At 48.2% G+C, this 10303-nt stretch overlaps 1 protein-coding gene across 2 annotated transcripts in view; it reads left to right on the top strand.

Moving 5' to 3' along the window:
• The first annotated feature begins 4096 nt into the window (after positions 1-4096).
• The window catches only part of LOC144932872 (neuropilin-2-like), a 69944-nt gene continuing 63737 nt past the window's right edge, over positions 4097-10303 (top strand). Inside the window, exon 1 of one of the 2 annotated variants that reach the window (XM_078857269.1) lies at positions 4097-4846. In XM_078857269.1, the coding sequence (XP_078713395.1) occupies positions 4780-4846 (67 nt within the window). In that variant the 5' untranslated portion in view covers positions 4097-4779. Of the gene's footprint in view, positions 4847-10099; positions 10170-10303 lie in introns of those variants that run through there. The other variant, XM_078857272.1, reaches the window with a different exon arrangement.

Genomic DNA, 10303 nt, shown 5'->3' with positions numbered 1-10303 from the left:
AAGAGTGAATTCACAACATTTACAATTTTTGAGTACGACGTTTCGCTGGTAATTACATCCAGCATCATCGGGCAATTCTCCAGCGAAACGTCGTACTCAAAAATTGTAAATGTTGTGGATTCACTCTTCAACACACCGGTGGGCTAAAGTAGTGAACTATTTGTATTTCGTCAACGTGGCACTTGTTTTCTGATTGGCCGTGTCGGGTGGTGGAGGGTTGCGACACATTTATAAATAACGCGATCTAACCCAAAAACGTTTATTATGAATAATATTGGTCGCGAAAGCCTACGTGTTAAATTTCGATTTAAAGCTTTCGTGATTGTATGGATTCATATTCTTGGTTCTTTCGGTAAAGTCACGTAGAAGGGAAATAATAAAATAATAAACATTAAACCTAATAAGATACAATTCTCACGACGTTTCGGCCACAACGCAAGCAGCCGTCCTACGTGTTAAACTGAGTTCCTCATGCTGTGTTCCAAGAATACGGTCCACACGATCCCCCACAATTCGCCTTTGCCTAATCGGTTTATGCACAGTACTGTATTAAACAAGTGCAGCGTGACACGATGTCATTTGTATTTAGGAGGTGCAGTACAACGGAGTGTGAGTTAATGACACACTCCTCGCTGCTCATCGCGGTGGGTCGGGTAGCCTCCTGTAGTTTAGTACCGTGCTGTGCTGTGGGGGAGATAAAGGCGGCAGGGCGTGGTCTGGCCATCCACCCCTCACTTCTTGCGCCGTTCAGACCTTTATAGGAGCGCGTGCTAACAGCTTGTGCCCGAGCAGTCCCGTGTGCTAATGTGCGGGGGAGGGATCTGATGTGACTGAACGGATAGCCACGCAAAGTGACGTTCTCTCCAGGGGAATATACAGTGAGGGAAACAAGTATTTGATCCGCTGCTGATTTTGTACGTTTGCCCACTGACAAAGAAATGATCAGTCTATAATTTTAATGGTAGGTTTACTTGAACAGTGAGAGACAGAATAACAACAACAAAATCCAGAAAAACGCATTTAAAAATTTGTATAAATTGATTTGCATCAAGGACCAGCAGATTACTGCTGGTCCTTGATGAGAGACATTCCACAAGCTGTACATCGGAGATCGTCAAATAAGATGTCGTTTATGCAGATGTAACATCACTATTGTGAATTACCTTTTTGTACATATTTTTCTTATCTTCACAATTGAATTCTTACATGGTAATATGCATTCACTCACATTGATATGCAGTCACTCTCACAACTTTGTGCTACGGCTCATTAAATGTTTGTTTCATTATTATTGTATATTGTATCTTATCTTATTCTTCTATGGATGTCTGTTTAGCTATTCGTATATGAGCATAAATTTGCTGTTTTTTTTAAAATGCAATATTTGATATCTCAAAAACCTGATGTGATAGACAAAAACTGATGCCAGATTTGGAATCGGCACCCCAAAATTACATTAAACCCGTTGGAAGACCTTATGCCAGAAAAAGTGTGTTGACCAGTGTAATCCACTCTATTAATAATACTGTGTAACACATTTATTTATTTTTGATCCCGGGTAGTAAGTGTTATTTCCTAATTGGTTATGCCGCAAAAGTACAGAAAATGGCTATTATTCCCCACAAACATTGCTTTTACGACCAGGACATTGATATTTTTAAATGTACCTATTTTCACTGAGAAAACGTGTGCATTTACGTCATTCCTTCACATAAAGTCCTGGTCACAAAAGCAAAGTTTGTGGGGAATAATAGCCATTTTCTGTACTTTTGAGGCAGAAACAATTAGGAAATAACACTTACTACCCGGGAACAAAAATCGTGTTACATTTATAATCAGCGAGTTCTGCTTAGTTTTCTGCATTGTAAATTATCTGGGAAAGACTTCAAAGAGCTGACGGGCTGCCTGCCACTTTGCTTTAAATAATGTCGTGGACATCGTGATATGCTTTGCGTGCGACGGACATAGCCTTTGTGCGCTGTATACAATTCATTCTCATTGTTCACTATTTCATGATATCCACACATTCACAAGAGGACGAGCACCGTGGAGATGGAGCGAAGAGATCAGTTCACGTGCAGGAGTGCGAAGTGATGGTGGCAGCACAGGACCGTGAAGGCTGGCGATAGCGTGATCAGGTGAAGCTGTCATCTTAGCAGTAGCTAAATAATGGCCGATGATGATGCTGATGATGAGGCATTAACAAAGGGAATTAATCATGGTCCGCATTTTCTTATCTGATTGCAGGAAAATAAGACCGTCTCTGGCTTGCAAGGCCTGAAGTTACCCAAACAGTGGTGCATGGGTATTTATTAGTGACAGCTTGCGTAAGAACTCTCAAACAATGCTATAAAATTGATATTTTACTTCTGAATTCCTAATTGGTGCTCATCATTGGCCATTCAAAGGAAGAAGACAATTGCTGGGTTCCTGGGTGGGCTACAATTTACAGCCATTGAACTTGGATTAATTTCATGCAAAATAAGTTCCTCATTCATAATAAAGTGTTTGGGTTAGATCGCGTTATTTATAAATGTGTCATAACCCGACACGGCCAATCAGCAAAAAAGTGTCACGTTGACAAAAGACAAAAAGTTCACTACTTTAGCCCACCGGTGTGTTGAAGAGTGAATCCACAACGTTTACAATTTTTGAGTGCGCTGTTGTGTTGTCCGTTTATGAGGCAGTCGTAATATCTCTCTGCGATAACAGAAATAAATATCAGACTCTGTCGCCTCGACGGACCTGGTTTTCACCTGAAGACGGCTGCTTGCGTTGCGGCCGAAACGTCGTGAGAATAATTTTATTGTGTTTTATTTTTATTCTTTTATTACTTCCCTTCTACGTGACTTTACCGAAAGAACCAAGAAAATAAATATCAGTCCACAGATTTTCGGACCAATGTTTCATACTGTACTGTAACAATATTTAAAGTCGTCAAACCCAATACAGGTTTTGAAATCATTGGGTCTCATCAGCAGCAATCGTGCCTGCATAATGAATTAAACCGTTCCATAGTTTTCCTGCTCAGGTGGAGCGATTGCTACTGTGAAACATGGTTCCGGAAGACACATAAGCTGATGTGTTAAACACATTTTTTTAGTTTTAATCCGGACAAACATCCTTGTGTTGTCTGTTAATCTATGTTACTCATTGATGGAATAAGTCAAAACATGCCCAGACATGCCTGCGATTTTAGGACCCTCTTGCAAAGTAGTTTTGAGACTCGGTGAGGCTTTACCTGGATACATTTAGGACGTTATTATTGTCCCCGTGTGTGTTTTATTTGGTTCTTATTCTCTTTCGGTCATGGAGTGTCGCTGGTAGAGTCAGAGTAATTGGTGTGTCGGCACTAGAAGACGAGGAGAGCTTTAGAGAGGGAAGGGGGAAGTGCTTGTATACAAAGTGGATGTTAATTCGAGAAGAGACCACAAACGAGACAGTCAAAGCAAACGAGGCTGGACAAAGGAGGGAGAAAATACAAACGCGACAGTCAAAACAAGCTGCGACAAACAATCATGGACTCCTGAATGATACCGCAACCCCTCATCGTGGCAATGAATCACATCGTGCGTCGTGGAGGGTGGCGGCCGGGATAGCTGTTCACTGCTCGGGTTGTGTCTGTGTGGGTTCGTGGGAGGCTGGAGCCAGTGAGGGACACGGTGGGAGAGAGAGAAAAGGGAGGGAGTGGGAGACCCCCCCACCCCTTGTGACGTGATCCCTTGCGCCGGGATGGGGTTGGGCGCCAGAGCCGCTCCCCCACATCCAGGGATCAGCCCATTCTCTCCGGCGGGAGGGGGGGGTCGACGCGAGCTTCAGCCAGGCTTATCCACATCACGGCGGCGTCTCTTCGCCAACGGCATCACCACCGCCATCATCACCACGGCGCGCTCGTGACGCTTCGGAATCACCAGGGGTCACCTCCACCCTCCTCTACCCCCATCCCATCCTCCCTCCCGTCTCACACCCCTGCCCACCACCACCACCCAACCGGCCCCTCTCTACCGCCCACTTCCACACCCCGCTCCACGCCCACGTTGTCTTTGCCAGAATAAAAGCAAAGAAACTTTGAATTTGGCTTCATCGCGGGCGCGCACGTGGGATTGAGGCTCGCATCTCTGCGTGCAGCGTTGAACGGCTACAGAATTTCAACTTTTTGATTCGTTTTTGTTGTTCTTTTGGTTTAACAAATTTCGTGGCTCAACTTTTCCGAAGCTCTGCCATTGTGTAGACAGTAGCGTTGCTGGAATTCACAATTCAGCGCAGCCGACCAATTTAGCCAGTCACTCCTGCCAGTCCCCCTCTAATTCAACCAGGCAGAATAATACAAGAAAGTAACCGCATCCAATACGGAAAACGCAAGCACGAGGGGACGAGCGAGCAGAAGCGCTTTTGCTCGCGTGGAGCGGATCACTCGGTGAAGTGGGAAAAGACAGGACGAAATCGACGCGCGCCAAACCCTTCATCAGCACCACCGCCGTTATTATCCAACGCATTTCGCTCTAATTTTAGCGCAGCACCTGGACTTTACAACATTACTCACTCAGTGTGCAGTAAGCCCCGCGTGTACCAGCGGGGCGGTGAATCTGTTGCGGACACTGCGCGACTGGGAGCTCTTTCCGTATTGACTGGAACCCGCAAACGCTCTGCGTGCCGCCTGCCTCGCACTCCTCCCTCCATCTCTCCCCCTCATCTCCCTCTCTCTCCGCCCTTACGTCGCCTCCCAACGTCTCCCGGAGGACCCCACGGCGCGGCTGCTTCAGAGACGCCGCTTGTGCCATGGAGGTCATCGCGTGTGTCGCTCTCGTTGTGATCTTCCTGACAGCGGCTGGGGCAGCGAGGAGCGGTGAGTGAAGCACACGCACTCGCTCATTCACACCGGCACACGCACGCTCGCACGCACCGGCACATTTAGCGTGTAGCCTGAAATCTCCACCACCTTTCTAGCCCCTTGGGGGCGAGTGTGCACTGCGCACGCCCGGCGACCGTCTTTGCCTCAAAGACGAACAAAGATCCACCCTGGAAGTGTAGGGGAGGTTTGGATAACAGTTGCGACTGTTTGAACTTAGAATGCCTGGGTGTATAGCGCGGTGTGCTAATCACTGCGCCGCCACTTCTCGCTGGGCACATGTGCGAAACCACGTGTCCATAGGAATGCGCATGCACATATACACACGGAGACAGATATGAAGCAAACATACACGAATACATACGAACATAAGCACACGTACTGTTATGTTCGTATGTAGAGACATGCAAACAATCAATAAAGACGAACAAAGATCCACCCTATAGCCTTAGAAGACTTTTGTGTTATGTACCGTCAGTGAGTACCTTTGAAGGCCGGCACGGCACACGAGGGGCTGGGTGGCCAGCACCACACCCGGCGGCCTTTGTATCCCTAGCGGCGATGTTTACACATCACACCGAGTACTTAATTAAGGCTGAATCGATCTAGGGGAGGCCCAGGACAGGTTCAGATTATCGTGAATGGTGTTGGCCGTGAGCGGGAATCGAACTCGGGTCGCTGGGTTTGTAGGGGAGCGCGCTTACCGCTACCCTATACTAGTTAGTGTACGTGAGCCAATATACATCCTGTATACACAAACACACATGCATGAAGGATACGACGTACTCACACAAGCATATACAAAGATCAAAGATCCCCCGTATAGCCTTAACAGACTATAGGGGCAAGTGCTGTTAGCGAGCACCTATGAAGGCCGGAACGGTACATGAGGGGTGGGTGGCCAGCACCACGCCCGACCGCCTTTGTCTCCCCAGTGGCGATGTTTACACACCGCACCAGGTACTCATTTCAGGCTGAGTCGACCTAGGGGAGGCCCAGCACCGGTTCAGATAATCGTCACTGGTGTTGGTCGTGAGCGGGAATCGAATCCGGGTCGCCAAGTTCATAGCGCAGCGCGCTAACCGCTACACTACACTACTGCATGTGTACATGCATATACACACACGAACACACATACACACACGTACACATATAGCCACGCGAACAGACACGCGTACCTATATACACACACATACACACATATCCACAAACGCACGTACGAACACAACACAAACACGCGCATGCATGAAGCAACCCCGCAGACATTCGATCGCTCATTCACGCGTACGTGCACACATGCGGACACACACAAGCATGCACACACACACGGACTCTCAACAGAAATACGTTTACGGAGCGTGCGTGTACGCTGCGCATACTCAAACATGTGCTTGGGGAATTAGATAAATTGTTTTGCGCTAAAACCCCCCGTTCAAATATAAACCGCATTAGCTCACGGCACACGCAAGACGTGCAGAGAGACGTGCAAAGACAAAGATCCCCCTTATCGTCTTTAACAGACTTTTGGGGAAAGTGCTGTTCACAAGTACACCGATGAAACCGCGGCGCGGCAAACGCCTGGCCGCCTTTGTCTCCCTAGTGGTGATTATTGCACACCGTACCAGGTACTCATTTGAGGCTGAGTCTACCTAGGAGGGGGTGGGGGTAGGGGGAAGTTCCGGTTCAGATAATCGTCACTGGTGGTATCGTGGTGCCGTGAGCGGGAAATGAACTCGCGTCGCCGGGTTCGGTGCGCAGCGCGCGAAACGCTGGCCCACCGTTCCCCACACACTCACGTACACGCACGCACTCCCGGCAATCATTCTCTGCAAGCCTCTCGACCAGACCAGAGCACATCACTCGCGTATACTTACTTTAACTCCTTCTAATTGTGAGTCTTGCAGCGTTCTTGGTGTGTGCGTGCGTATAATAACAAAACAACAGCGCTATCAGAAAAATGAATGCATCAATATTTCATCCAGACGTGGCTGGGTGCCGTTGTCTTGTAGATATAACGAGAGCGGCGTAATGAGCGTGCCTGTGTGCGTGATTATAGCGGCTCAGGTTACAAAGAACCGAGCGAACGGCTGGCTCACGTGGCCCCACATGGAGGGAGCGAAAAGGGGATGGGATGATGGATCCTTGCACGGAATGAGGGCAATTTAAGGGCATCATCGTCAATGGTCGCACAGCTCTCACCTCAGACCAAGTGAACTCGTGGCGGCAGTGGGGAGATACATGAAGTGGGTAAAATATTTTTCGCGTGAATCTGGGAGGGAGGGAGGGGGACAACTTTTGGGGTGGCACCTGCCTGTTTGGTTGCGAGGATGTGTCAGAAGATGGCAAATATAGCCGTGGATTTTGTGCGGGTGGGCTTTGGGACGTGTTCTCTCTTTCGTGTTATTGGTGGGTTTTCTGTGGTTACTCCGGTTTACCTCGTACGCGATGGGTCACCCAAATATCCATCCCATTGTGGCAGGTTCCTCTTGTAAAGTCTTGAGAAACATTATGGTAATTTCCTGGGCAATTGAAGAGCATTAGTTTAATGCAGCCAATCCGCTCCTCCACCACTCCCTGAAACAGTTTTTTTTATTCCGAACAAACTGCGGGTAATTCCACACGCAGCGTGAGCCTCATGATTGATAAAAACGAGATTGCGTTACCTGGCGTGCACGTGCGAAAGTATCTCTCCACCTCACCTGACGCTTCTGTTTTCCCCGACTCAGTCAGATTAAGCGTGAGAGTGGTTTTAAAATGGATGTGTCGCTAATACCTTGCCGGATCACAATTAACTAATCCTGAGCAACGGGGACAATGCTGTCTGCTTCGTATTGGCGGGGTGATTGTATAGCAGCTGCACGGTGACTCACAGCACGCATCAACGACGAGCGTCCGTGTTTAGTCCCTAATCTCCTTAAACGAGCCGCACCTTGCGCAGGTTACAGACTAAACACGGAGCAGACAGACGCGATCTCCCCCCACTTAGTCACGCTTTGCTAATGGTAATGCGAGCCAATCCGTGTTGACGGCGGTCATCGGTGCGTTGCATGGGTTTTTTGGACAACCAGTTGTTAATCCATGCCTGGTTAAATTCTCTATCAGTTATGGGGGGGGGGGGGGGTGTGTGTTTGGCCATACTTCACCACGCTGGTCAGTGTGGCTTGGAGAAGTGTTGAGCCATCGAGTTGGGGCCCCCCTTCCAGGACCAGTTCAAATCTCACTTGCCACTTATGTCAGCAGCCGCCCGGAGTACAGCGCAGTTCGCTAACCACTCCAATCCACACGTTGACTCTGCCACCATCTAACACTAACCACGGTTTACGGGTCGGAACATATGTTATTGTTAAAAGCCCGGTTAAAATAGCAACTACAGTACATTACCGAACGTGTGCGAGATTCGATCGCGTCACGTGTAAATAAACTCACGTGCGATTTATATTCGTGTCCACGTTGAAATCAAACACTCAACATTCTTTAAATTTTAAAGAACAGCAGCTCTCATCTTATTAAGTTGTCTTCCTCAGGACAGGTCCATGGTTCAAGCTCCTTCCATCCGATCCGAACTCGTTTCCCCCCCCCCTCCTCTTTACTACATCACCGCACGCCGCTTTTATCAGGTGACGCCACCGTCACTGGATGCCGTTTAATGTCACAACGAGGACGAAGCGCGCAGTCAGTCCCATCCGAGCAACACGTGCGGGACACTGGGTGACGATTACGACGGTGATGAGTGCCCGCTTCGTCTGTCTCACACGGATGGCTTAATGCCTACTTTTGCTTCCTGACACTAAATTGTGCGTGGCAGATCCCGCGTCATTGTTCACGAATGAGTCAGAATGCTGAACGGTGACGGGAAATGTAATTGAAATAAATAAATGTCTGCAGGACAAAGGCACCCTCGGGTTGCGGAGCGTGACTGTGTGAGCTTGTGGCCGTGTGTCGTGAGGTACGAACGTGTGTCTGGTTATTATGCGCGCGGGAACGGTGGCGCAGTGGTTCACGTTCTGCGCTACGAAACGAGCGACTTGTGTTCCATCCGAATTGTAAGAGCTGGACGCAGACATTTCCCTGCGCCTCTCCTAGGTCGACTCAGCCTTTATATGAGGACATTGTACGTTACGTAAACATCAGCATTGGGAATACAACAGCGGCCGGCCGTGGTGGTGCTGTCCACAAGCCCGTACCGGCTTTAATAGGCGCTCACTATCAGCACAAATCCCAATCCAACATAGTTTGCATGGCTGTATCAGATCTGTTGTCTTCGTGTGAGCGCAGACATTTGGCAACTGCTTCCACCACGTGCCTTCACATTTGGCTGCATTCTGTGAAGGCTTATAAAACTTTTTTGTTAAAATCACAAAGTATGTTGCGCTTTATCGGACAATCTTGCGATAAACACTGCAATTGGCAATGCTACCGCAGTTCATTATCAGCCTTGATTTATCCACTGCTGGATGAAGGCCTCTCCAAGTAGTCGCCATTTAAGAAAACAAGGCCTTTACGAGTTATTGTTACGGAAAGATCCATTTCCCGGCCAAAGTCATTATTATGTCCTTGTATCAACACCCATAGTGGGGTGTTTAGCGCGCATTGCATGAACTCGCGAGCTCCGTTCGATTCCCGGCCACGACTAAAATCAGTGGCGAGTGATTTCTGAACTGTTTCTGCAACTCCCCCACCAATCACTCTGTTTCACCAAAACCACAATGACCAGCGTGGTGGAGTATGATCAAATAACCCCCATGATCGGCACGGCATAGGGAGTCATATCATTTACAAAGGAATGTACAGCATTATATCTTTTTTATCACTTTGAGTAACATCGAACAAGGCAGCTTTTGTGAATGCATTGCGCAGCATTTGGCCACTCTGAGACAGCAAAGGTAATTACTGGATAGTGTCTACATCCCGTCTAACACGCGGCACGGTCAATAGCTGATGTCAGAGGGTCATGATTAGCCGCGTAACGATTCACTCCCTCCACGCACATCCCCAGAGATTCGGTGAATTGTCACGAATATCTCTCCAAAAACCGATTCCTTTTCGCTTTTGTCGAACTCATGTATTTTTTTCATTTCCTCTTTATGCAGGCTTGTTCGCCTCCACGAGGATCAATCGTAGCATATGCATATCGTTTGCACAAACCATAAACAGTCTATTCCTGCGCGTCTGTTGCAAAGCAGATATCTAAGGATCGATTACAACGCGTGAATCGACGCATTTCAACGCCCCCCTCTCCCCCCCCCCGCAGTGTCTGTGCGGGAAGCGATGGCGCTACGATCTGGGCCACCTGGATTCAATTCCCGGTCATGAAATACAGGTGTCTTCTTCACGCGTCATGCAGAGTATCGATTTGTGAATCAAATCGTGAACATAAACAATTGACAACGCGTCGAATTGCTGCTGGTAGGGAGTGGCGTAGCGTGAAACGGCGCCTGAGCCCCTTTGCAGTTG

This window comes from Lampetra fluviatilis, chromosome 1 (genome assembly GCF_964198595.1).
Source record: "Lampetra fluviatilis chromosome 1, kcLamFluv1.1, whole genome shotgun sequence".
In the NCBI taxonomy this organism is placed as follows: Eukaryota; Metazoa; Chordata; class Hyperoartia; order Petromyzontiformes; family Petromyzontidae; genus Lampetra; species Lampetra fluviatilis.
The sequence above is the reverse complement of the archived record's forward strand: the minus strand, read 5'-3'. Positions and strand labels throughout refer to the sequence as shown.